The 26870-nt window shown below is 49.9% G+C and overlaps 1 protein-coding gene and 1 long non-coding RNA gene across 2 annotated transcripts; one reads left to right on the top strand and one right to left on the bottom strand.

Moving 5' to 3' along the window:
• On the bottom strand, positions 1-1624 carry LOC104654229. Its single transcript, XR_004056357.1, has one exon. It is a non-coding gene; the product is annotated as an uncharacterized LOC104654229 (long non-coding RNA).
• EXOC3 (exocyst complex component 3) lies at positions 1283-25449 on the top strand. Its single transcript, XM_010353314.2, has 13 exons — positions 1283-1368; positions 4062-4252; positions 5457-5676; positions 11629-12310; positions 15230-15347; positions 16261-16386; positions 17734-17834; positions 20284-20394; positions 20480-20630; positions 22508-22630; positions 23305-23466; positions 23882-24009; positions 24879-25449. Exons 2-13 carry the CDS (start codon positions 4109-4111, stop codon positions 25048-25050), a joined length of 2238 nt encoding a protein of 745 aa, XP_010351616.1. The 5' UTR covers positions 1283-1368; positions 4062-4108; the 3' UTR covers positions 25051-25449.
• The last annotated feature ends 1421 nt before the right edge of the window (positions 25450-26870 follow it).

The following is a 26870-nucleotide window of genomic DNA, read 5'->3' as shown; positions in this document are numbered from 1 at the left end:
TTTTGTTAAGAAGTTACTAGACAGTCCTTCATCCAAATTCACTACCAGACATTGATATAATAGTATGAGTCTTTAGTTCATAATACTCAATGATACTATATTTTGAAGAGTCCTAAAAGCTTTGGTAATTTTGGTCATTTTTTTTTCCTTCATTAGTTTCAAAATTACAGTCATAATTTCTAACGTAATTTTAACTTTTTAAAAAAATTTTTTTCACTGCTCAACTTGTTGCTAGATTTTCAGAAATTACAAGGAAAAACTGAAATAACAGAGCCGGGGTGTTAGCATCAGCAGGGCACGGGGCAGGGCTCCTTGTCGGAGTGGCAGCGGGAGCTCCCACAGCTCCATCTCCTTTCTGTGTGACCCCGCCCCATGCTGCTGCCACTTTCCTTGTCTCTGCTGGCTTCTCTGCCACCTTCCAGACCCTTCCTTTTGTGTGGCCGATTTTCAGGAGGGGCCAGGGGCAAAACCTAGTAGCTGCAACCTAGGAAAGACTTTCTTGTTAGTTGGTGCATCCTTTATCAAACAGACAAACCCCGAATGCTGGTGGTTTAGCACGTGCTTTTTCCTCCTGGAGAAGACAAGTGCTGGCCATGGGCCTCTCTTCCAAGCAGCGACTCAGGACCGGCCCTCTGCAGCAGCGGCCCAGTGACATACATTCATTCTCCAAGACCCGCGCCGCTGGGCCTCTGAGGGGCCCCAGAAACATCCCGTGGCCACCCATCCCAGGGCATTGCTCCCACGTGGGTGCGGATGACTGCGCTCCTGGAGGGGCTGAGTTCGTGTTTGGGTCCAGGGAGTACCCAAAGCCGCTTGTCTGCTGGTGGCAGGCATGACAGACGCTTGATTCCCAACCTTCCCCGCTTTCGTTTCCGCGTTTACTGAATGCTCGGCGCCCACCTCAGTCCGCGGCAAAGGAGGGAGCCCCTGCCACACTGCAGTGCGGACGGCAAGGCCAACATAAAGACATGAGGCGTCAGCAGAGGACGGAGCCACAGCGGCTCTGGGGCTGTCTTCTCTCCGGAGATCGGGAACGGAGCAGAGAGAAAACGCAGGCAGCCACGCTGGGCGGAGGCTTCCAAGACTGCGCCGGCCCTGGGGAAGGGCGCACGCGGGGGTCGCCAGAGGCAGCGAGAGGGCCTGAGTTGGGGGGCCTGGCACAGGCAAGGAGACCCCCACCCCGGCAGTTACCATGTTCTGCTGGGGAGCGGCCACGGGGCAGGTCGCCGAGCTGAAGTCGGTCGGCCAAGAGACTTGTACCCCCGCCGCCCGGAGGGCCGGACCCATGGTTCCGGCGCCGTTGCCGGAAGCGGAAGTACCCGTTCGCTGTCCACTTCCGGGACGACGACGGCGGCGGCGGCTTAGAGGGTGAGTCGGCGGCAGGTCCTGACGGCCCGCGGGTCCATGGGCGGTGGTCGCCGTGTTTCATCCTTGCTCTCCCTGTCTCTGGCTTCCGCGGGGGCGCGTACGGGAGGCCAGACCGGGACCTGGAGGGCAGGGAGGCCGTTCTGGATACCGTGGAGTATCCCGCTCGTGCGAGTGTCCTCGGCGCAGGTGTTCCCTCGGCGCAGGTGTCCTCCCCGGCACATGTGTCCCCCCAGGCGCAGGTGTCCCCTAGGCACATGTGTCCCCCCAGGCACAAGTGTCCTTACTGGTGCAGGTTTCTCCTTGACGGTGTCTCCCCCGCACCAGGCGCAGGTGTCCTTCCTGGCACAGGTGCCCCACCTTCGGAGCAGGTGTCCCTCCTTGGGGCAGGTGTCCCTCCAGGCACAAGTGTCCTCCCTGGCGCAGGTGTCCCCTCGGCGCAGGTGTCCTCCAAGGTGCAGGTGTCCCCTCAGGCACAGGTGTCCCCCCAGGCACAAGTATCCGTTCTCGTACAGGTGTCCCCTTGACGGTGTCCGACCCCCCAGGCGCAGTTGTCCTTCCTGGCGCAGGTGTCCCCCCTCGGACTAGGTGTTCCTCCTCGGAGCAGTGTCCCTCCGGACACAAATGTCCTTCCTGGTGCAGGTGTCCCTCCAGCGGAGGTGTCCCCTCCATGAGGTGCCCCCCAGCACACCCCCTTGACGCAGGCATCCCCCCGGTGACGTGTCCCTCCCGGCGGAGGTGTCTGCCCGGCAGAGGTGTCTCCCTGGTGCAGGTGTCCCCCTGGGTGCTGATGTTCCCCTCGGTAGGGTGTCGTCCCCCACCCCCCCTTGGTGGAGGTACTCACAGCAGAGCCAGTGCCAGGGAAAGGCAGTCAGAAAGGCCCTGGTAGGGGTTGAACCTGGGTCTCTGTTTATGGCTTCTGAGTTCCTCTTTGGCTTCTTGACCCAAAATCTTTAGTCTTCAGCCTGGGATGAAAACCTCTGCGTTGTGTTTTTTAACTTAAGGTTTTCCCTTTTCCCACATTAGTAGCTTTGTTCTGACTCCAAGGTGAGCCTGCTTCTGCTTCCCAGCTCTCCACTCATGTCGCCTTGGCTTCCACCCACAGCATGACAGACTTCACTCCAGCCTGGAGATGGGCCCAGTCACCTCACTGTGTGCACCAGCAGAGTGGCTGGGTGTCCACTTCTTGGGTTACTATCCAGCCCTATAATCAAAACCATACATACTTTAATGTCAATGGAAATGCTGATGATAATATCCAAACAAAATAAGAAAATAAAAGTGTGCACCTACAAAGTCGTAGAAACAGTAGAATCTTAGCTTTAAAAGAAACTCAAAGGGAAAAAACTGGAAGGAAACAAGCCCTGTTGGAGGGAGTTGCCCCTGAGTGTCAGGATTTAAGGGGAGTTGCCCCTGGGTGTTGGGATTTAAGGGGAGTTGCCTTGGCATCTTTGTATTTTTGTCCTGTCCAGATTTTGTACATTGTATGCCTAATTTCGTAATCAGAAAATAAAGAGAAAGGAAAGGTTGCAATGTAGGTCCAGATGAAAAAGGAGTGAGAAGAGAGGTGTCTGAAAGCATGTGGGCATGGAGAATGAAAAATTCCAGGAGAAGGCGAATCTTGTTAATATTCATGAAGATGAAAATCGAACAGCTGAAATCAAGGGGAACAGGTGTATCAGATTCCCGCATTGACCAGCTGCTCACCAAGCAGCTCTCTTAGCTCCCCAAGGAGGACGATGGTGGAGCATGGAAGGCAGGCTTGCCTGCCATCTGAGCACCTGTGGTCTGCACTGGACCTGCATAAAGGAGGGAAGCGCGATGTTTTCTATGGCAGTTAAAAAAGGGAGAATGGGGTTTTGGATACCCAAGGCAGTAATGAGTTTTTTTTTTTTTTGTTTTTTGCTTTTTTTTTGAGACAGAGTCTTGCTCTGTTGCCCAGGCTGGAGTGCAGTGACGTGATCTTGGCTCACTGCAAGCTCTGCCTCCTGGGTTCATGCCATTCTCCTGCCTCAGCCTCTCAAGGAGCTGGGACTACAGGTGTGTGCCACCGTGCCCGGCTAATTTTTTTGTTTTTAGTAGATACAGGGTTTCACCGTGTTAGCCAGGATGGTCTCAATGTCCTGACCTGGTGATCCACCTGCGTCGGCCTCCCAAAATGCTGGGATTATAGGCATGAGCCACCAGGCCCAGCTGACAATGGTGACTTTTATAGGGAATCGTGGGGCTTGTGCTGGGCCTCCAGCTGTGGTACCTGTTTGGGGGAGATGTCTGTGCTGCATTTGTCTTCACTGAGGGTCCTGGTACAGCTGCCCACAGGCCTGGCCAAGGTGCTGGGGGAAGGCTCCCGAAATGAGAAACCAGCCCTGTCTTGGGGAGAGACGTGCCTTGGAGACTGACATCTACATGGTGGGTGGTTTGGGACCCAGATCTAGAATCTTCCAAATGTCCATGTCTCTCATGCCTATGAAACGCACCTGCTCTCCCCTTAAAGGTTTAACTTCCCCAGGTTTGTGTTACGAAGGTTTGTTTATCTTATCAAGGAGTTCCTCATCCTAGTTCAGCTTTCTTTGAGGTTTCCTGGATTGATGATCTCAGATGCTCTCCTTGTAGCTCCATTGTGATCATCTGATTGTTCGAGGGGAGGTTTTGTACCTGGCATTTCTAACAACCTAACAACCCTGCAATGCACACAGAATACCTCTAGCATGAACACTGTGAGGATTCCACCTGCTTTTTGACCATGAAGGAGACAGACCGGGAGGCCGTTGCGACAGCAGTGCAAAGGGTTGCTGGGATGCTCCAGCGTCCGGACCAGCTGGACAAGGTGGAGCAGTATCGCAGGAGAGAAGCGCGGAAGAAGGCCTCCGTGGAGGCCAGATTGAAGGTGAGGCCACCTGCTCCACTCCCAGGCAGCACAGAGCCATCTGTCTTGGGCTTCAGGTTCCTGCTTGACATCACCATGATGATTTTGCTAAACTAGCCTTTGTGGTGATGTGCAAGGAGGCAGAGCTGGACTTTCTTGAGCAGTTAGTGACTTTCAGCAGTGCATTACCAATCAGTAGCTTTGCTTAGAAGACAGTGGGAATGGTGAAAACAGCAAAGGAACAACCTTTTAAGCACCCTGAGGCCGGGCATGGTGGCTCACACCTGTAATCTCAGCACTTTGGGAGGCCGAGGCGGGCAGACCACCTGAGGTCAGGAGTTCAAGACCAGCCTGGTCAACATGGTGAAACCCTGTCTCTACAAAAATACAAAAATTAGCCAGGCATGATGGCCGGTGCCTGTAATCCCAGCTACTTGGGAGGCTGAGGCAGGAGAATCGCTTGAACCCAGGAGGCAGAGGTTGTGGTGAGCCGAGATTGTGCCACTGCACTCCAGCCTGGGCAACAGAGTGAGACTCCGTCTCAAAAAACAAAAAACAAAAAACCCAGAAACAACAACAGTAACAACACCGTGAAAGTGACTATTAAGTTTTTAAACAATACCAGAGGAATGAGAAGTAGTCTTATTTAAAGCTCTTCTACAGAGCACCACTGGAGGGCATTTTGTTCAGATTGTTTTAACTCACATTTAACACAGTGGGTCTGAAGCTCGGGTGCCGATTCTGTCCTGTGGGTCAGCTGTCCTGAGGCCAAGTATGGTCCTGGCTGAACAGCAGGAACTCACCACCCCAAGCCAGTGAAGTCCTGACCATTCTCTCTGCCTAGATAAGACCTCTTAGGAAACTAGGGTGCCTGGGGAGAACATGGGTGACATCCTTCTGAAGGTACCATAGCAGGCCACGGCCCAGGGCAGACCCGTGGTGGTGTCTGGTGTCACCAGGTGTGAGGCTAGATGAGGAGTGTCCTGACGTTTTCTCATCAAAGCTTTAAAATGCATCATTGTTCTGTTCCCAGGCAGCAATGAAAAAAAAAGTTACATTGTGAATCAATTAAATCCTTGTTAATTGTATTCTCTTTTCTGGGTATTGACTATTTCCTGCTACTCAGTGGCTTCCTGAACTTGACCCTCCCGGGAAAGATTTGTTCTTCAGGAAGCAGCACATGGCTGTCACTGGCTCTTCTCACCCGTGTGGCGTCTCTCCTCAGGCCGCCATCCAGTCACAGCTGGACGGGGTGCGCACAGGTCTCAGCCAGCTCCACAACGCCCTGAATGATGTCAAAGACATCCAGCAGTCGCTGGCGGACGTCAGCAAGGACTGGAGGCAGAGCATCAACACCATCGAGAGCCTCAAGGATGTCAAAGATGCCGTGGTGCAGCACAGCCAGCTCGCCGCAGCCGTGGAGAACCTCAAGAACATCTTCTCAGGTACCAGGCAGACACTCGAGGCACTTGCCATGCTCACACCTGTCTCTGCATGACTCACTGAGTGCTCTGTGTGCAGTGTGCTTTGCAGCCCGCACTGTAGACCTGTTGATGGTTAAGTGGTTAATTCTTGTCTGCTCAGCGTCTTTTTTTGAACGTGGATGAAGTGATGAGCTAAGCACGTAAAGGCTAGAAGAAGGCTTGTAGTTCAGTGTCAGGACAGAGGCCCAGCAAACGCAGTGTAGAGGGAGTCCCTGGCTGAGTGTCGTTGCCTTGCCTGCGATGTGGCTGTTAGACTCTGTGAGTGCAGAAGAGTGAAGATGCCGCGGCCCATGCTTAAAAGGAGCTGTGGGAGAAGCCGCCCTGCGCATGGGACAGAGCAAGTAGATCCCAGAGCAGAAGGGATGAGGTGAGCAGCAGCTCCCAGGCAGGAGGAGAAGCATGTGTGCCCAGGCCAGGGCAGAGCTGGGGCTGAGTGCCATGGGGGAGTGACCCTTTCAGTCTTCTCCCTGAACGCCTCAGTTAGAAGGATGCCAAGGGCCCAGTAACCTGTCCCTGAAAAGTGCCAGCTGGCCCTGGGTGGCGGCTCCCGGCGTTTGTGTTCACAGTCTCTTCCTGCTTGCTGTGACAGGAGCTGCTTCCACAGCCTCGTCCCTCCCCTTGGTCCCCACTCTGTGTCAAGGTCAGCAGCATCCTTCAAGTCCCCAACCTCAGAAGCCTTGGCAGGGTCCGATTCCTTCCCTTTCTTTGTTCCTGTCTCTGGCCTCTTGGCAAGTTCTTCCTGTTCCTCTACCCAACGTCTCTGCCCTGATGTCTGCATGACACTTCCCCGTCCGCAGCTGTCACGGGCCCCGGCTGGCCCTCCACACTGTCTGTGCTGCATCATCTGATGCTCCTCGGCTCCCAAGGCCACGTGTGAATTGGTGCGGTTCTCCCTGGCTGCCCACAGCACACTTGGTAACCTGTGTCCTGTCCACCCCGTCCTCTCTGCCCTCCTCTTATGCTTGTGGCTGCAGCATTGCTGAGCACCTTGTCCCGTTGCTTTGTGTGTTCCCTTCTTCCAGGGTGTGATCTGCAGGGTGACATGTTTGGCTGTGGTCTGCATCTCTTTGTGCATGCCCAACACAAATGCCACAGTGCTGCCAACTCAGAAAGCAGCTCTTCTTGGTGACTGTGGACTGCCTGGAACTGGAACAGAGTCCCTCGACAGAGTCTCCTTGGTGATGCTCAGCTGGCACCTTTCTAGTTCATTTCCTCTTATTTCGTATTGGCTGGCTACAGTTCCTTCTGGTCTTTTTTTTTTTTTTTTTTTTTTGAGACGGAGTCTCGCTCTGTCGCCCAGGCTGGAGTGCAGTGGCCGGATCTCAGCTCACTGCAAGCTCCGCCTCCTGGGTTTGCCCATTCTCCTGCCTCAGCCTCCCCAGTAGCTGGGACTACAGGCGCCCGCCACCTCGTGCGGCTAGGTTTTTTTTGTATTTTTTAGTAGAGACGGGGTTTCACCTGATTAGCCAGGATGGTCTGGATCTCCTGACCTTGTGATCTGCCCATCTTGGCCTCCCAAAGTGCTGGGATTACAGGCTTGAGCCACCGCGCCCGGCCTCCTTCTGGTCTTTTAAACTAATGCCTAATGACCAAAAGGTGCTTTACTGGAATTAGTTTATCTACAGTTGGAAATAATTTCCTTTCCTTGGTGAACAAATAAGCCTATGTGGTATGCATGTTTTTTGTTACGGATACATTTTCATTGAGAAGATGTGGTTTGGTTCCCTTCAGACTTGTCTCATTGCCTATAATTCAGTAATGCTGTGTACACAGCTCCCCTCCTGCATTCTTTCTTGTGCTAAAATGCACATACACAATTTGCCATCTTCACCATTTTTAAGTGTACAGTTGGGGACTATTAAGAACGTTCACATTGTTGTGCGACCATTGCCACCTCCATCTTCAGAACTCTTCATCTTGTAGACGTGAACATCTGTACCCATTAAACACTGACTTGGCACCCTCTGCCCAGCTCCTTTTCCCCAATGTTCTGCCTTCTGTCTACCTCATAGAAGTGGCATCACATATTATCTGTCTTTCTGTGACATGGCTTATTTCACTCGGCATGATGTCCTCTGGGTTCTTCCATGCTGTAGTATTGTAGAATTTCCTTCACTTTTAAGGCTGGATAATATTCCATTGTATGTATGGACCGCATTTTGCTTCTCCATTTGACTGTTGGTGGATACTCAGATTGCTTCCACATTTTAGCCATTGTGAGTAATGCTGTAGTGAACATGGGTGTACAGATATTTTACTTTTATTTCGTTCTGGTATGTACACACAAGTGTAACTGCTGGACCGTGTGGTCCTTTATGTTTAAATCTTTGAGCAGCTGCTAGACTGTTTCCTCCAGTGGCTGCAGCATTTCACAGTTTTCCACCAGGAGTGTGCGAGGTTTCTGATTCGTCTGCATTTTCATTCTTCTCTTAAGTTTTTAAAAATGTCCCTTACGGTTGGGCGCAGTGGCTCATGCCTGTAATCCCAGCACTTTGGAAGGCTGAGGCGGGCAGATCACCTGAGGTTAGGAGTTTGAGACCAGCCTGGCCAACATGGTGAAACCCCATCTCTACTAAAAATATAAAAATTAGCTGGGCGTGGTGGCGACAGGTGCCTGTAGTCCCAGCTACTCGGGAGGCTGAGGCAGGAGAATCGCCTGAACCCGGGAGGCAGAGGACACAGTGAGCCGAGGTCACACCATTGCACTCCAGCTTGGGGGATAAGAGCAAGACTTCGTCTCAAAAAAAAAAAAAAAAAGTCTCTTATGTTTCCTTTTTTGCCTCATTAATTGTTTAAGAGTATGTTGTTTAATTTCCACAAATTCGTGAATTTTACAGTTTTCCTTCTGATACTGATTTCTAACGTCATCTGCTGAGTTTAGAGAAGGTACTTTGTGTGATACTTATCTTTTAAAAACCTGAGTCTTAATTTGAGGCCTAATCCATGGTCTGTCCTGAAGACCGTCGCATGTGCATGTGAGAATAGTGTGTATTCTGTTGTTGGGTGTTCTTTCTGTGTTTGTTCAATCTGGTTGGCTTGTTGCATTGTTCAAGTCCTCTCTTTCCTTGTTTAACTTCTGTCTACTTGTTCTGTCCATTATTGAGAGGGAGATATTGAAGCCTCGTTTAGCTTCTGTCTGCTTGTTCTGTCCGTTATTGAGAGTTATTGAAGCCTCCAACTGTTACAGAAGTGAATGTGTCTCCCTTAAGTTGTATCCATTTTTGCTTCATGTATTTTGACGGTCCGTTAGTAAATGCAGAAATATTTGTAATTGTTACATCTTCTTGCTGAATCTTCATACATTATGGCCTTCTTTGTGATTAGTTTTTTTTTAAAGTCTATTTCATATTTATTAGTATAACCACTCCTTTTCTCTTTTGGTTATTATTTATGTGGAATATCCTTTTCCATGCTTTTACTGTCAACCTATTTGTGTCTTGGGCTTTAAGATCAGTCTCTGGTGAACACGTAGAGTTGAATCATGTTTTATTTTTTAAATCTATTTTGTCCACCTCTTCAGATTGAAGAGTTTAATTAATTTTGCCTACCTCTTTTGATCAAAGAGCTTACATTTAAGTGATTACTGATAAGAAGGGACTTCTGTCATTTTGTTGTTTGTTTTTTATATGCCATATAACATTTTTGTCTCTTATTTCTGCATTTCTTTTTTTTTTGTGTGTGTGTGCTTTTGATTATTTTGGTAGTAAACACTTTAATTCCCTTCTTGTTTCTTTTGTGTATATTCTATAGCTATTTTCTTTGTGCCTACCATAAAGATTACACTTAACATCTAACATTATCTCACTTGAGTTTGAATTTATATCAACATAACTTCAGTAATACACAAAAACTGTCCCTATGTGGCTTCGTCTCCACTAGCTTTGGGTTGTTCATTTCACAGAATTACATCTTTATACATTGTGTGTCCAAAAACATAGACTAATAATTGTTTTTTAATGCATTCATTTTAAAAAATTAGGTAGAAAACAATGTGGAGTTAGAATCCAAAGTTACAGTATTACTAGCTTTTAGACTAGTTTTTAATGTATTAGTTTCTTTTTTATTTGCCCCTTTTAACCAGAAAAATATTAGTCTCTTAAGTCATGTAGAAAACAGAGTGATGAGATAAAAACTGAAGTGTTAATAATACTAGATTTTATGATTGTCCATGAATTTACCTTTTTTGAGACCTTTACTTCTTCACATGGCTTCCAGTTTCTCCCTAGCATTCTTTCTTTTCAACCAGTGGGACTCCATTTAAGCATTTCTTACAGGGCAGATCTCGTGGTAACAAGCTTTTCAACTTTTGTTTATCTGGGGATGTCTTAATATCGCTGTCACTTTTGAATGACAGTTTTGCTAGATTTAAGGTGCTTGGTTGACAGTATTTTTCTTTTAGCACTTTGAATATGTCATCCCACTGCCTCTGGCCTCCAAAGTTTCTGGTGAGAAATCTGATCTGCTCATAATCTTATTTAGGAACCCTTGTTTCTGACAAGTTGCTGCTTTCAAAATTCTTTCAAAAGTTTGATTAAGTTGTATCTTAGTGTGGACCTCTGAGTTCCTCTTGCTTGGAGGTCGTTGAGCTTCTTGGATCTTCATATTCATGTCTTTCATCAAATGTGGGGAGTTTTCAGCTATTATTTCTTCAAATAATGTCTTGCCCATTTCTCTCTTCTCCTTCTAAAAGTCCCACTAAGCATATGTTGGCCTGCTTGATGGTGTCCACAAGGTCGCTGAGGCTCTGTTCACTTTTCTTCAATCTTTTTTCTTTCTGTCCCTGATACTTGATATTTCCCGTTGTCCTGTCTTCACTTTCACTGATTCGTGCTTGCACCTGCACAGATCTGCCTTTGAATCCCTTCAGTGAATTTTTCATTTATTGTACTTTTCAGCTTCATATTTTCTTTTTGGTTTCCTTTTGGATTTTGTCTCATTATCGGTATTTACATTTTGCTCATACGTGTTTGTTTCTTCACATCTTTTAGTTCCGTACACATCTTTAAATAGTTGTTTCAGAGTCTTTGCCTAGTAGATCTGCCATCCAATCTTTTACAGGGACAGTTTCTTATGTTTTCCTTTGAATGGGCCATACTTTCTTCTTTTCTTTGTGTGCCTTGTGATGTTTTTGTTGTTGAAAAATGGACACTTGAATCAAATAATGTGATAAGTCTGGAAATCAGATTCTTTGCCCTTCCCAGGTTGATGATTCTTGTCTTTGGTTTTTGTAGGCTCTCTGTGCCAAGGCGCAGCCTGAAGTGTGCACTTCAAGGTCGTCTCAAGTCTTTTCTGAGCCTGTGCCTTTGCCTGGGCATGCATTGGCCACTTCTGAATTTTTCCTGTAAATGCAGTTACTTTTGAATGTCTTTATTTATATACAAATATCTGGCTTTCAAAAAGGGAACAGATGAAGGAGGTGGTGAAGACATTGGCCCTTTAAATTCCCTGGAGGTGTGCGGGGGCAAGGAGGGGCCTGTGAACAGGGGAAGATGCAATAGTGGCTGCTCACCTCTTCGCACCTCTGTGGTCAGAAGCAGCAGTCAGTGATCAGAGTACAGATCTCTGGTGTGGAGGACAGGGTTCTTTTTGCCCAGCTAGGCTGCAGACTGTGTTCAGGCAGCTCCAGGAACACATCAGCACATGCACAGCTGCCAGCGGGGCAGGACGTGGGGCCTGGGTAGCCACTGCCCAGCTGAGAGCTGCAAATGCCCAGAGTTAACCACAGTTTACAATTTATGCCTTCAGTAGACTCCAGAGTTCCAAAGATAGTTACCTCAGACACATCCTGCCATTGCAGTTGTTGTTAGCTAGGGAGACGGCTTCCTGCTCTGCCGTGTTCCCAGAACGCTGCATGCAGGCAGCCTTTTATGTGGTGGTGGTGGTTTATGTTGCTGTCTTGTGCCTTCTCCCTAGTGCCTGAGATTGTGAGGGAGACCCAGGACCTAATTGAACAAGGGGCGCTCCTGCAAGCCCACCGGAAGCTGATGGACCTGGAGTGCTCCCGGGATGGGCTGATGTACGAGCAGTACCGCATGGACAGTGGGAACACACGTGACATGACCCTCATCCATGGCTACTTTGGCAGCACGCAGGGGCTCTCTGATGAGCTGGCTAAGCAGCTGTGGATGGTGCTGCAGAGGTCACTGGTCACTGTCCGCCGTGACCCCACCTTGCTGGTCTCAGTTGTCAGGATCATTGAAAGGGAAGAGAAAATCGACAGGCGTATACTTGACCGGAAAAAGCAAACTGGCTTTGTTCCTCCTGGGAGGCCCAAGAATTGGAAAGAGAAAATGTTCACCATCTTGGAGAGGACTGTGACCACCAGAATTGAGGGCACACAGGCAGACACCAGGGAGTCTGACAAGATGTGGCTTGTCCGCCACCTGGAAATTATAAGGAAGTACGTCCTGGATGACCTAATTGTCGCCAAAAACCTGATGGTTCAGTGCTTTCCTCCCCACTATGAGATCTTTAAGAACCTCCTGAATATGTACCACCAAGCCCTGAGCACGCGGATGCAAGAGCTCGCGTCGGAAGACTTGGAAGCCAATGAGATCGTGAGCCTCTTGACGTGGGTCTTAAACACATACACAAGGTAAAGCTAACCTGGTGCCTGTGTTGTCTCTTAGGTAGAAGCCATGTGTGAGAGGGGCCAGCAGCCACTTGCCGGAGAGCTGACCTCAGGGCGTCACTCTGGGCAGGTGCTCTGGCCCACGGCCTTGGTTTCTGGCCAAGGGGCATCTTCTTTCTGGTCCACCTGCTGGTGCCCAGCCTCTAGTGTTTGAACACTGTTGTGCTTGGGAGGGATCTCTGCTCTTGGCCTCCAGCCCCGTTGAGCTTGACAGGGTGCAGCTCCAGGCTGGGCCACTATCCTGTCTCACCGTGTGCTGACTTGCTTCCTTGCGGTGACACCCCGAGGCAGGCGTGTTTTTGCCCATGTTACAGGTGAGGACACGTGGTGCCAGGTGGGGCTGGGACTAGCACATGGCCACCCAGTTGGGGAGGAGACCACCACATCACCTCCCTGCCTTCCAGCAATCCTAGGTTTGGTTTCTCTTCACCAATATCCTATAGCAGTGAGTCTTTCAAAACTAAACAAACAATTACAAGTCTAGATAGTTCGAGAAAACTCTGTCATCCTTTTTGTATCCTAGCACGAGGTTTTGTCACTTCACGTAAGGGAACATGAACCGCTCTGTGCATGGATTAACTGGAAGTAGTATTGAAAAACAGTGCAGTGGTGGGGGTGTTCTGAAATTCTTTAAGATTAGGTAGCTGAAATGAAAATTTATTTCAATTTTCCATGGTTTCATGGATACAAAATAATATTAAATCATGTATTGGAATTTTTCTTTTTTCTTTTGGCCTGTCTTATCACTGCAGTGGAGAAATTGAATAAACCCCCCCTTTTTTTTTTTTTTAGCAGGCATTTTTTGGGGGGGCTTTGTTTGTTTACTGGTATCTGCTTATAGAGAATTTGCATTGCAATACAGAAGGACAGAAGAGAAAGGAAGCACCCCCTGCAGAGAATGGTCAGCGTGGCTCTCTGCGCAACCGTGGCTCTCTGTGCAACCATGGCTCTCTGCAACTGTGGCTGTCTGTGCACAACTGCGGACTCACCTCCCCTGGCTGCCGCTCATCCTCATGGCCGCCCATTCTGTAGCCTTGACTGTGCAGGCCTCCCCCTTCGTGCCTGGTGTGTCAGCAGCCCCATGAGGCAGGAGGCAGGGGATAATGTGCCCAGGTCACACAGCCAGTGAGTGGGAAGCTGAATTCCAATCCTGTCCCTGGGCCCTCCCCAGCTGTGGCCACTAGACTGGGCTGTGCATGTGTGCACCTTGCACAGTTTGCGTCTTGATTCTGTCTTTCCACGTTGTGAGTGTTTTTCTGTCCTTGGGGAGTCTTGTGAGTTCCATCACCCTGGCCTTTCTCAGGGGAGGTTGAAGTGCTCCTGCTGGAAACATTCACACACGGAATTGAGGTTCTTGGGCAAAAAAATCCAGATTAAATAAAAGTCTTTTAAAATGTGCAGAATTTTAGGAAGCACTTTTTTACTCAGGAAGCTCTTGGATTTCTTATAGTGGACTGGCCCTTAATCATTTTATTCAGTGTTACTCTGAGAAAGTATTTAGGGTACATAGCATGAGGCATGTTAGTTGAATTTTCTGAGTGGTCAAACCTTAGAACTTAAAAAAAGTTTTAATTTTAATTTTTGTGGGTACATAGTAAGTATATCAAACCTTAGCCTTTAAAGAGCCCAATCTCATACACAGATAATAACTTTTTATTTATTTATTTATTTATTTATTTATTTATTTATTTATTTATTTTGAGATGGATTCTCACTCTGTCGCCCAGGTTGGAGTGCCATGGTGTGATCTCGACTGACAGCAAGCTCTGCCTCCTGGGTTCATGCCATTCTCCTGCCTCAGCCTCCCGAGTAGCTGGGACTACAGGCGCGTGCCAACATGCCCAGCTAATTTTTTTGTATTTTTAGTAGAGATGGGGTTTCACCGTGTTGGCCAGGATGGTCTTCATCTCCTGACCTCGTGATCTGCCCACCTCGGCCTCCCAAAGCGCTGGGATTACAGGCATGAGCCACCATGCCCAGCTGATAATAACTTTTTAATGAAAACTTTTCCTGAAGTGTAGCATGTATTTCCTGTCTTCTGGACAGTAGACTGGATGTTTAGGCTGTTCTTGCAGATGCGTTTTTATCAGTAATGTCCTGTATTCTGCGTTCCAGTCATCACCCTCTGCAGAGCATAGTGATGTTGACTGCAGTGGCTTGTTTCCAAAATACAGCACAGCTGCCCTTCCATACCCAACGGGGAGGGATTCCAGGAACCCACTTAGCTATCAAAATCCTCTGGAGCCCAAGTCCCCTTTATAAAAGGGTATAGTGTTTGCATGTAACTTGTGTACATTCTCCTTCCTGCTCTAAATCATCTCTAGATTACTTATAAAATTAAATATAGTGCAAATGCTATGAAAATAGTTTTTGGACTATATTTTTTGAAATTTTTATTATTTTTTATTGTTGTTTTTCCCAAATATTTTCAGTCTGTGGTTGGTTGAGTCAGTGGACATGGCGCCTGTGGCTGTGGGGGCCGGCTGGGCTTGTTGTCATTTTGACTGAGTGCGTTTGTTTATTCAGCGCCTCCTGTTTGCCAGGCCCTGCCTTGGCTCTGGAGGTGCAGTGAATAGAACACACGTCTTCCCCTCAGGGAAGTCTCTTCTGCATTTGAGCCCCAGCACCTTATGAAGCTGGCGCAGCAGGGTGAGGCTGGGTTTGGAGGGACTCACGTGGTCTCGCAGCCAGTGGGTGACGCCACAGAGACCCCAAAGCCCTCGGCCCCTGCCCTGCGCTTTCCCGAGCCGTGGGCCGGCTGTGACCAGGAAGTCTCCAGGGTGGGTGGACGTTCGTGTGGCAAGTGAAACAGCCTCGGCACACTTGGACATGCTCTTCTATGTCTGTCGTGGTTTGTCACTCACATTCCTGGTTCCCCCATAGTACAGAGATGATGAGGAACATGGAGCTGGCCCCGGAAGTGGATGTCGGCACCCTGGAGCCATTGCTTTCTCCACACGTGGTTTCTGAGCTGCTTGACACGTACATGTCCACGCTCACTGTGAGTAGGGCCAGCCTGCGTGCCACAGACCACCGTGCTGCTGGTTGTACAAGTATTGGGCTTGGCAGCAGGCGGCAGGGTGGGAAATGCCTTCGCGTTGACTTCCTAGGGTACGTTGCTCAGTTGCCCAGGCTCTGCTTCCAGGCCCTGACAGGTCCATTTGCTAAAAGAGGAGAATGGCCCCTTCTCTGGGCCTGGATCCGAAGCTTGTACTCTGCTGGAGGCATGAGCCTGTGCCATCCTCGGCAGGCTGGCCAGGGCCTGGGATGTCTGAACCGTGTGTGGCGGCACCTGCCGGCTCTCGGCTCTGAGTCCCAGGGTTGGGGGCGTCAGTCAAGGACCAAAGGGCGAGTCCATTTGCAGCCTGGTGACCACCAGGTGGTCTCAGAGTGAGAGGAGGGGGTCAGCAGGGTCTGCTTCTTAGACAAGGGTGTGTCCACCTTTGTGGACAGCATTGTGCAAGGCAGCATTGTGACCAGAAGCCGAGGTGTCCTCAGGAGCTGGGGAAGGAGTGCTGTCTTCTCTTGGGACATGAGCTACTGTGGTTGCTGAGTCTGGGCACAGGAACGGACCTGACCAGACCTGACTGGACCTGGTTGGCCTCGTTCTCTGTACACCTGGGACTCAGCGGCCTTGTCCTCCAGCATGAGGTGCAGCCAAAAGGGCATCTAGTTTCTTCTCCCTCTTTATCTGTACAAAGGTTCCAGTTAAATCCCTGCAGGCTGCCGTGGGCCCTGTCTCCCATGGGGGTGGCTCCTGGGTCCCTGCTCTGGAGTCCTCATTTGGGAACGAGGACTCTGGTGCCCTGTGTCTGGTTTCTGGAGCTGTGCATGCAACCGACCAGGTGATTGGCGTGACCCTTAGGCACCTGCTCTTCTCTCTTCTCTTCTTCATCATGCTGAACTTCCTTTAGTCAAACATCATCGCCTGGCTGCGGAAAGCACTGGAGACAGACAAGAAAGACTGGGTCAAAGAGACAGAACCGGAAGCTGACCAGGATGGGTACTACCAGACCACACTCCCTGCCATCGTCTTCCAGGTACCAAATGCAGGGGATTGGCACAGTTCCGTTTCCTAGGTGGATAGTAGGACCTATAGGTTTTACAGAGTGACACAGATAGCCAGGATTTTCATCCGCAGAGGGTGGTGAAAATATTGAGAGCCCTGCCTGGTGCATCTAAGTCCTCTCCTGTCTCTGTCTCTTTCTCTCTGAAGCTGCAGAAACCTGGGACGATACTTACCAAATAGTTTTGCCCAAGGTCACTTTACTTTTCTGACCAGGTCTTTATGGGTTTGGACTAGAGCCTAATTATATGTTATTTATGTGCGACTTTCAAATGTGAGTTTGTTTGGTTGATATCCAGGATTTGTCCTAAAAAATGGCACGATTGAGTCTAAACAGGTGGATTTTGGGAGCGTCCATTATTTGTTTTGAGACGGAGTCTCACTCTGTCACCCAGGCTGAAGTGCAGTAGCATAGTCTTGGCTTACTGCAACCTCCACCTGGTGGGTCACGGCGCATTGGCTTTTAAAGTTGCTTTCCTGTTCGTTGGTTAAAGTTCTAAGTATTAGACCCACCTGCATTTTTACCACGGATTCACTTCCCAAACACCCGCGCCTCACTAGGTGTTAGATCCAGTGTGTTCTTACCACGGATTCACTTTCCAGTGTTCGACCACCCTGTGTCCTGTTTTTCCTGCTTTTTTTTTCTTTTGGCTCATCATGTGTTTTAATTTGAGTGGTACTGCTGAGGGACGGAGCCCAGCTGTGTTAGAATCCTCACTCAGGACTCTGGTCAGGCAGGAGCGAGGGCTGGTGGGTGACATTTCTCTCTGAATGATACCGTTAGTTATTAACAGGCTAGTCCAAACCCTTTCCTTTGTTTGGAAACGGATGCTGTGAGAAACTCTTGTGAGGAGAGTCCAGTGAGCTCTGTCCCCTTGTCCTTCCTCTGCCTGTGTCAGCTGCTGGCAGGGCCTGGCACACCCGAGGTCCAGGTTCTTAGGAACTCTGCATCATGACGGTCATAGGGCCAGGGAAGGTGAGTCAGGCGCCTGAGGGGCCCCATCCCTGGTGAGGCTTCACTCCACATATTAGAACTCCAGTCACGTAGTGTGAGGACAGACGTGGCCCCCATGGGAGAAACCAGTTTGCCAGGAATTAAGAAATGAGTCACTTGGTACTTTCCCAGGTGAGAAAGTTGTTTTTGTTTTTTTGTTTTTAAAACTAACTTCATTATTTTTCAGGTGGTTTCATTTTTTTTTCTCTGAATTTGGACTATCCTAAATACCAGTTAGCAAACGGGGGTTTTATATAATAGCAAACCTGCACTCTTAGTACACTCCTGTAAGATTATACCAGAATTAATAAGTTCTCCGATTTTTAGATGTTTGAACAGAATCTTCAAGTTGCTGCTCAGATAAGTGAAGATTTGAAAACAAAGGTACTAGTTTTGTGTCTTCAGCAGATGAATTCTTTCCTAAGCAGGTATGTCTTTTTGCCAGTGTGCTAATGTACAAATTGAATGTTTTTAAAAATTAGAAGCAAAAATTTTTTGATCCTACTATGCCTGTTATTAAAAAAAAATTAAGCCTGTAGATTCCCCACGTGTCACTCCTGTGTTCTTCAAAAGCAAAGGGAGGGAGCGGAGCTTCTGGATCATCTTCCCCTTGAGTGGACCACATGCCTCCGTGGGCTCCCAGAGCCTATGGGTTGTGACGTCCTTAGCGATGCACCGGATGACACCAACTCTGTTGGAGTCAGGTTCCTCCCGTCGCCTGTTCTGAACTTCCTCGGGGTAGGGGTGGCAACTTCTGCCGCAGTGCCCCCTTCGCAGTGGGGAGGGCGTCCTCGGCCGAGCTGGCCTTCCTCAGAAGGGTTCCAGGCAGCCATGACCTGGCACGCCACCCTCCCCATGAGTTGTTGATGAAAATTTTCAAACCTATACAGATGTGGAAAGAATGGTGTAAAAAACTGTGCTGTGTTCACCATCGTGCAGTCCAGAAGCCATCCCCTCCAAAGCCCCCTTGCCTAATCTGTTCTCCCCTGCCCATTCCTCTCTCTCTGCTGAAATACCTTGAGGCAAACCCCAGGCACTGTGACATGGTATTTGCGACCCTCTCTCAAGCCACTGCAGTGCCATCAAGTCAGAGACACATGCACAGTGACTCCATGGGGTCATCCAATGCCAAGTCTGCGTTTGGGTTTTATCTCAAATGTGTCTTTCGATAGTTGTGAATCAGATCGGACTGCATCGCATGAGGGCTTAGGGTTCCTAGGCCTCTGGTAAGCAGAACAGCCCCTTCCCTCCTTAAGCCGCTGCTTGTAGAGCTCTGTAGAGAGATGTCCCTCAGCCTTGTCCTCAGTCTGCCATCAGCTCCCGAGCCAGATACTGGCTCCGCAGGCTTGGATCCCACTTATTGGCAAGTGTGTCTTCCACAATGTGGCACATCAGGAGACGTGGCATCTGTAGGTCCTGTCCTGGTGGCTTAGGTACTGCAGCCACACTGCCCACTCAGAGTTCCCATCTGCCATCCATCAATCGGGGTCATGCCCACGTCCCCACTGGCAACCCGTCAACGGGTCACAGCTGAGTCCCCACTGGCCCTCCATCCATAGAGGTCTTAGCCAAGTCCCCACTGGCCAAGTCTTAGCCAAGTTCCCATTGGCCGTCTATCCACAGAGGTCATGGCCAAGTCCCTATTGGCCATCTGTCCATGGGGATCTTGGCCTGAGTTTGTTTCTTTGGAGGTCATTGTCATTTATGAGGTTAGATTCTTCTATAAAGAGACCGTCCCTGATCACCCTCAGCTTTTTCATCACCTGAACCACACTTTGGACAGAAATGCTAACTTCTTTCCCTTTAATTGCCAGCTTTCAGTTTGCTCCTTTCTTAACATCTCTTAAAAATAGAAACGGTATTTGTTGTACGATTCTTCCACTCCCATATGTGCTTGAGAATGCCCACAATAAGTTTAAAAATAGAGCGGGTCACTATCTCTGTGTGTTTTCTTGATGTTTCAAGTGTCTGTTTTTAATTGGATGACTTCAGGGACAGTTTCTGAAAGGGAAATTTTACCTGACATTTGATGATGTTCCTAACACTATGAGTTTCTAGGTGAAGTGTACAGTAAATAAGATAAAGCTTTCCCAGTTCCTCACAATCAAATATGTAGTATATTTTTACAATCAGAATGCCGAACTATATTTTTTCTTTCTCCTTTTTTCAGTTATTTTTTACCAACTCCTCAAAATTTTTATATTTTTAAATTGTTTTTTAAGAGACAAGGTTGGCCGGGCGCGGCGGCTCATGCCTGTAATCCCAGCACTTTGGGAGGCCGAGGCGGGTGGATCACGAGGTCAGGAGTTCAAGACCAGCCTGGCCAATATGGTAAAACCCTGTCTCTACTAAAAATACAAAAATTAGGTGAGCGTGGTGGTGTACACCTGTAGTCCCACCTGCCTGGGCGGCTGAGGCAGGAGAATCATTTGAACCTGGGAGGTGGAGGTTGCAGTGAGCCAAGGTCGCACCACTGCACTCCAGCCTGGGTTACGGAACAAGACTCCATCTCAAAAAAAAAAAAAAAAGAGAGAGAGAGAAGGTCTCATTAGGTTGCCCATGCTGGAGTGAAGTGGTAGCTCACTGCAGCGCAGCCGGCAGCCTTTGACTCCTGGACTCAAGTGGTCTTCCTGCCTCAGCCTCCTAATGAGCTATATTTTAAAGCCTGAGGTGAAGTTATTTTTTGATCCATTTAAGTGATCAGCCTCTCTGTCCTTCCATTAGTCTGGATCGTTTAAAGATTGTTTTATTTTTAGAGGCTCATCCGGTCAGATGTTAGTGATGTGAAATATCAGGCCAGGCATGACGTCAGCATGGCGTTTGAAACAGCTCCATGTTGCCCTTAGTGCTGTTTGACTGAAGCCTGTCTGTCCTCAGATATAAGGATGAAGCGCAGCTGTATAAAGAAGAGCACCTGAGGAATCGGCAGCACCCACACTGCTACGTTCAGTACATGATAGCCATCATCAACAACTGTCAGACCTTCAAGTGAGTGCGGCTGGTGCTGTGGTGGGGAACCAGTGGAAGCTGGCCTGCCCAGCCGCTGTGTTGAACCTGAACCATTTCCTTGCAGAGAATCCATAGTCAGTTTAAAAAGAAAGTATTTAAAGAATGAAGTGGAAGAGGGTGTGTCTCTGAGCCAGCCCAGCATGGACGGGATTTTAGACGCCATCGCGAAGGAGGGCTGCAGCGGTTTGCTGGAGGAGGTCTTCCTGGACCTGGAGGTGGGCCTGGCTCTTTCCTCCTACCGTTTTCGGGGCCAAAGCATGGTGCTTCTTGACTGCCCTCTGGGACACAGGCTGTGAACTGTACCGTGCAGACGCCATCTGGGGAGTCGGGCTGTGCACTTGCATTCAGGTCAAATCGCTCAGTGCGCCTCTATTTTCTGTGATGCTGCATGCTTCATATGATGCAGGGTCCTTATGCACAATTCAGTAGGTTCACCCAGTAAGTATGAAAGACATCAGACGATTTAGTGGATTACAAAATAGAAACAGATATGTAGGGACCTGTCAAAAAGTCAAATTGAGAGTGCATACACACACACATCATCTCCTATAGATCAGTTTCGCTTTTGAATATAGATACACAAAAATCATTAATAAAATGAATTTAATATTGTATCAAAGGCATAACCTACCATGAAATGTGGGGGTTATTTCAGAAACATAAAGATGGTTTAACATTATTTAGATGTATTGGCAGAAGTCAGAATATATTTTAAAAATAAGACCATGTAGGCCAGGTGTGGTGGCTCACGCCTGTAATCTCAGCACTTTGGGAGGCCGACGTGGGTGGATCACCTGAGATTGGGAGTTTGAGACCAGCCTGACCACCATGGAGAAACCCCGTCTCTACTAAAAATACAAAATTAGCTGGGTGTGGTGGCGCATGCCTGTAATCCCAGCTACTTGGGAGGCTGAGGCAGGAGAATTACTTGAACCCAGGAGGCGGAGGTTGTAGTGAGCCGAGATCACGCCATTGCACTCCAGCCTGGGCAACGAGTGAAACTCCATCTCAAAACAAAACAAAACAAAAATAAGACCATGGCATCTGGTGGTCCTGCTGGAAAGGGGTTCCTGGGATGAGGGGTGGGATTGGTTGCTGATTTCATCAGTGTCTGGTTGTGCAAGGGAACGGAAATGTGTGTGGAAGTGTCCCCAAAGAGGCAGACACTTACAACTTTCGCAAAAATGACTTAGCAAGAAGGAAATATTTACATTTAAAATTATTTCAAAATTTAAAAAGAATATATAGAAAAATGGACGAAGGACATGAACAGCCACCTCACATTAAAAGCAACACCAGTGTCCTCACCATGAAAGTAGACGCCCAGTCTTATCCTCGAAGCAATGAATGCTCAACAGGACCTGCCGCTCAGTAGGACGGCAGGAGCCGGAGATGCGGATGCCTCTCAGGCTTGTTGAGGGCGTGGGAGAAAGGGGCTGTTTGGATTCTGTGTGGGCCTGAACTGGGTTGGGTTTTGGAGGGCAGCTTGGAAATACAGCCATTGTAGTTTTAATTTGTAACTTTTACTGGAGTTTTAATTTGTATACTTCTATTGGAGTTTTAATTTGTATACTTTTATTGGAGTTTTAATTTGTATACTTTTATTGGAGTTTTAATTTGTATACTTTTATTGGAGTTTTAATTTGTGTACTTTTATTGGAGTTTTAATGTATATACTTTTTGACTGAAAAATTCAACTTTAAGGAATTTCATCAGTAGAATTATACAGATTCACTGTTGCATTATTGCAAAATGTGAAAAAAAATTTAAATGTCCATCAATAGAGAATTGGGCAAATAAATACAATAAATATATGTAGCCATTAAAGGTAAAATGTATACATGCACAGATATTTCCATCTTTAACATGTCATTTTGTGAAGCTCATCACAGAAATTGTAGTATAAATCTCCTATACTTAAAGTACACATTTGCAGATTATATAATCGAATTTTTACCTGAGTGCGCATTGCTGTTGTAATTAGAAAAGCAGTGCCACGTAGCAAAGGCACTGAAGTGCTTCCCTCCCACACGCACTCAGCCCTTGTGGGACGTTGAGGTGATGATTTCTATGATCTGTTTCTGCTTTTCAGCAACATCTGAATGAATTGATGACGAAGAAGTGGCTATTAGGATCAAACGCTGTAGACATTATCTGTGTCACTGTGGAAGACTATTTCAACGATTTTGCCAAAATTAAAAAGCCATATAAGAAGGTAAGAAGGTGGGACCTAGTCCCCTAGTCACCTTCACGGAGGGCTCACCTGTCACCCTGCTCAGAATTCAGCATCCAGTGAGCCCCTCCGTGAGTGAACGTGCACTCGTTGTCCTGTCAGCTCAAGGAAGGCAAGAGGCTCTGCGGACCCCGCCTCCCTGGGACGCGGCTCTGGTAGAAGTGGCGGGAGCCCTGTGCCCACTCGAGGTGGAGGGAGCTGTGGTTCCCGGACAGGCCCGTGTGCCCCATTTTCTTGCCTTTCCACGCACCCCGGGGGGTTCTTTCCACTTCAGACCCTCCATCCTGCAGGACCTAGGTTCCTCTTTCCTCCAAAATGTCTGCCACGTTTTCCAGATGCTGCCGTCGTTATCAAAGGCGGCAGCGGCCACTGACACCGGCCCGTCTGTGGACCGAGTGCTGATGCGCAGCACGTGCCTCACCCATGTCTGTCCTGCTGGGGGCTGGAGCTGGCCTGGTGCAGGGCTCCAGGTCACGGTCACTGTTCCCCCACTGAGCCCCCGTTCCTCCTCTGTGGTGAGATTCCCAGAGCCGTGGCGAGCGAGGAGTGGGCTCAGCCTCCGGGGAGCCTCTGGGAGCCCCGACCTGGGTTTAAATGAAAGTGCCCGTGGCCGCCAGAGCCGTGGAGCCCGCCGCCGACTGCGTGTCTCTCCCCAGAGGATGACGGCCGAGGCGCACCGGCGCGTGGTGGTGGAGTACCTGCGGGCCGTCATGCAGAAGCGCATTTCCTTCCGCAGCCCGGAGGAGCGCAAGGAGGGCGCTGAGAAGATGGTGAGGGAGGCGGAGCAGCTGCGCTTCCTGTTCCGGAAGCTGGCGTCCGTGAGTGTCGCGCCGTGCCGGGGTGGGGAAAGCCTGCCGCCCGCAGCCCTGTTCAGCCTCCACCGCGGGACTTTGAGCCAGCGGATGAGAGTGCGTGTGTGTTTGTCAGGCGGGGGGCCTGGGTCCAGGTCCTGCCTGAGCTTGTGGTTGGACACGAATGACCACGGAGGCAGGCGCGGCGCCGCCGGCTCCCTGAGGGACGCTTCCGTCTGTCCTGTGCTGCGAGGCGCTGGCTGCCTCCCACTGACTCGCCCTCACCCCAGACCCCGGCCCCGTTCCTGAGCTTTCAGAGTAGATCCTGAGGAGTCAGGTGAAGAGGGAGGTTCCCAGTCAGGAAGGGGCTCAGCCAGAATCCCGCCGCTCCCGGGGCGGGGGACAGCCCAGGGCGGCTCCTCACATTCCTGCTGCCTTCCAGGGTTTCGGGGAAGACGTGGACGGATACTGCGACACCATCGTGGCTGTGGCCGAAGTGATCAAGCTGACAGACCCTTCTCTGCTCTACCTGGAAGTCTCCACTCTGGTCAGCAAGTATCCAGACATCAGGTAAGGGATGCACATCTGCCTTAGAATCCTGGAGTGGAGCGGCAGGTCCTTCCTCCCGTCACAGGGCGGGTGAGGCTCCCGGTGGGCGAGGTCAGCCCTGCAGCACGGCAGGGGTTCAGGTGCGGGGAGCAGAGCGGCTCCTGTGCTGCCTTCCACCCGGCCTGGGCTACGGTGTGGGTGGGTGGAGCTCGCGGGGCACACCCCGGGTGGGGACAGTGGGGGCAGGGGTAGGGTGGGGGCAGGGCTCTGACAGCTCTGCTGTGTCTGGTGGGGAAGATTTGGGCTGTGGAGTGGCCTGAGCGGGGCGAGTTTAAGAAGTTTCCTCTGTGCTCATGGTGGACTCAGTAGGGCCCAAGTGCCGCTCAGACCGGATACCCTCCGAGGACGTGACTACAGGGAGTCCCCAGTGCCAGGCCCAGGGAAGGGGACCCACGCACGTCCCCCCTCTGCCATGCTGGCTCCAGGCCCCAGGCCAGCCTTCGCAGCCCCCGTCTCAGGGCACCTGCCACTTCCCCAAGGGGCCACCTCCATGGCTGCAGCTGTGCCACCTCTGTCCCATCATCTTGCTGTTTGTGGTTAAACGTGGAAAACGGGGTCTTGAGCTCTCCACGGTCTCTGCTCTGGTTGGGTGGGAACAAAGATTTATAAAAGCAGTGTTGAAAATCTTTTTGCAATTGGATTGAGAAAAGGCAAAGTAAGATGAAAACGCAGGCTTGTCTCCCTGCTGAAAAGGGAAAGGCGCCGTTTGTCTGCAACTGTCCTCACCCCCTGCGTTCTGTGGGCTGGGGTGGTGAGGCCGTGAGCCCCTGGCAGTGTGGAGCATCATGGGGGTGCTAAGCGGGCGTGGGCTGACGTCTCCCCATCCCCAGGGATGACCACATCGGTGCGCTGCTGGCTGTGCGTGGGGATGCCAGCCGTGATATGAAGCAGACCATCATGGAGACCCTGGAGCAGGGCCCGGCGCAAGCCAGCCCCAGCTACGTGCCCCTCTTCAAGGACATTGTGGTGCCCAGCCTGAACGTGGCCAAGCTGCTCAAGTAGCCTCCGCCGACCTGCCCTGCACGCCTGTGCACAGCCCCAGTCCCTGCCCTCAGAAGCACAGGAAAGCCGATTGCTCTCCTTGGCAACATGTGCTGCTTTCAGCTGCACGGCCTGTCCTTAGGTGCCAGCTTGATACACCGGGTGTGCGTGGAGTGAGCATCCCTAGGCCACGTGCAGAGGCCCCTCGTTGTGCTCTCAAAGCCCTGTGTGCGCAGGGTTCTGCCACATAGCCTCTCTGGGGTGCTTGTTTGTTGCGGTGGTTGAAGGCGTGTGGGGCGCAGGGGACGTGCACCTCTGTGCCCCTCTCCTCCCTGGGCCTTCACCGCACCCCATCTGCTGTAAGTGCTTGGAACCCTGTCACCTAATTAAAGTTTCTTGGCTTCCTCAGAGAAATGAAAAGGCCACGCATTCTCTTTTCTGGTGAAGGTTTTCTGACTAGTGATCTAGCAGTGCCCAGGAACTGTGTTCAATCAGAGTAAAAGTCTTCCCTCAGCCTGGAGGGCACCCTCCTGGTCTCCTCCTGTCTGACATCCCCAGACTTACTCCTTGGGTCCTTTGAGAGATGAGACACTCACCAGCTGCACCCAGGAAGCCCTGTCCCCACCCTTAGGTGAGCAGACCTCTGGCACCGGGTGGTGCCAGCCAAGTCAGCTGTACCTGGTAGACGAGCAATGGCAGGAGTGTAAATTTTAGTAAAAGTAAATATGAAAGTGAATATTTACTTTAAGTATATTTCAAGACCTGTGAATCATGCTTTTCCTGATACAGAATCCTTTAAATTCTCTTTTCCAAAATGTACCCATCTCTCTACAGCATCTGCCTTCAATGGTAGCATCATTTTGCACATTAATCTTGAATTTTTTTCCAAAGCTAATCAAGGCACTACCCCAGAGGTCAGGCGCAGTGGCTCACGCCTGTAATCCCAGCACTTTGGGAGGCCGAAGTGGGTGGATCATTTGAGATCAGGAGTTTGAGACCAGCCTGGCCAACATGGTGAAACCCCATCTCTACTAAAAATACCAAAATTGGCCAGGTGTGTGGTGCATGCCTGTAATTCCAGCTGCTTGGGAGGCTGAGGCAGGAGAATTGCTTGAACCCTGGAGGTGGAGGTTGCAGTGAGCCAAGATTGCACTAATGCACTCCAGCCTGGGCGACGGAACGAGACTTCGTCTCAAAGGAGCGGGGATATTACCCAGGATGAGCAGGGAGCCCTGGGTCCTGGTGTTCGGAGGGGCAGACCCCTGTGCTTTCTTAGTTTACAGAAAAGTATTGATTCGGTTGAGTGAGTGAAAGGCATTGACCTTCATTCCTCCTCTCGCCTGTGTATACAGCACCTTGTTCCCTCCATCCCTGTCTCAGAGCCTCAGGGACTCGCAGATGGGAGAGACGGGGGTGTCAGCGGGCCCATCTGTTCCTGTGAGGACCCCGCAAGTCTGGCCCATGGGCCCCGAGCAGTGCAGGTGGGTGTGAGGACCTCCCGTGGCTGCCCATGGGCCGCAGGTACTCCAGCCTGAGGACACGCTTTGTTAGTTCTCAAGACGTTTTTGAGATGGCAGAGTTGACATTCTACTTTTATTTCATCCTCACAAGATGTGAAAAATTCACAATGAGACTTTTTCTTGAAATAATTGAAACTTAAGTGAAGCTAAGTAACCGAGGAGCAACAGGGACTCAGAAGGGGGTGCTCCTCCCAGAGCATCCAGCGGGCGTGCTGTTCCATGTGCCTCGTAACCCAGCTTCCCGCTCAGCAGCAGGCCTTGAGTGCACCTGGCTTACAGTAAGTGCTCAATAAATGCATATGAATGAATAAAATTCATAGT

The sequence above is a fragment of the Rhinopithecus roxellana genome, chromosome 3, assembly GCF_007565055.1.
Source record: "Rhinopithecus roxellana isolate Shanxi Qingling chromosome 3, ASM756505v1, whole genome shotgun sequence".
In the NCBI taxonomy this organism is placed as follows: domain Eukaryota; kingdom Metazoa; phylum Chordata; class Mammalia; order Primates; family Cercopithecidae; genus Rhinopithecus; species Rhinopithecus roxellana.
The sequence above is the reverse complement of the archived record's forward strand: the minus strand, read 5'-3'. Positions and strand labels throughout refer to the sequence as shown.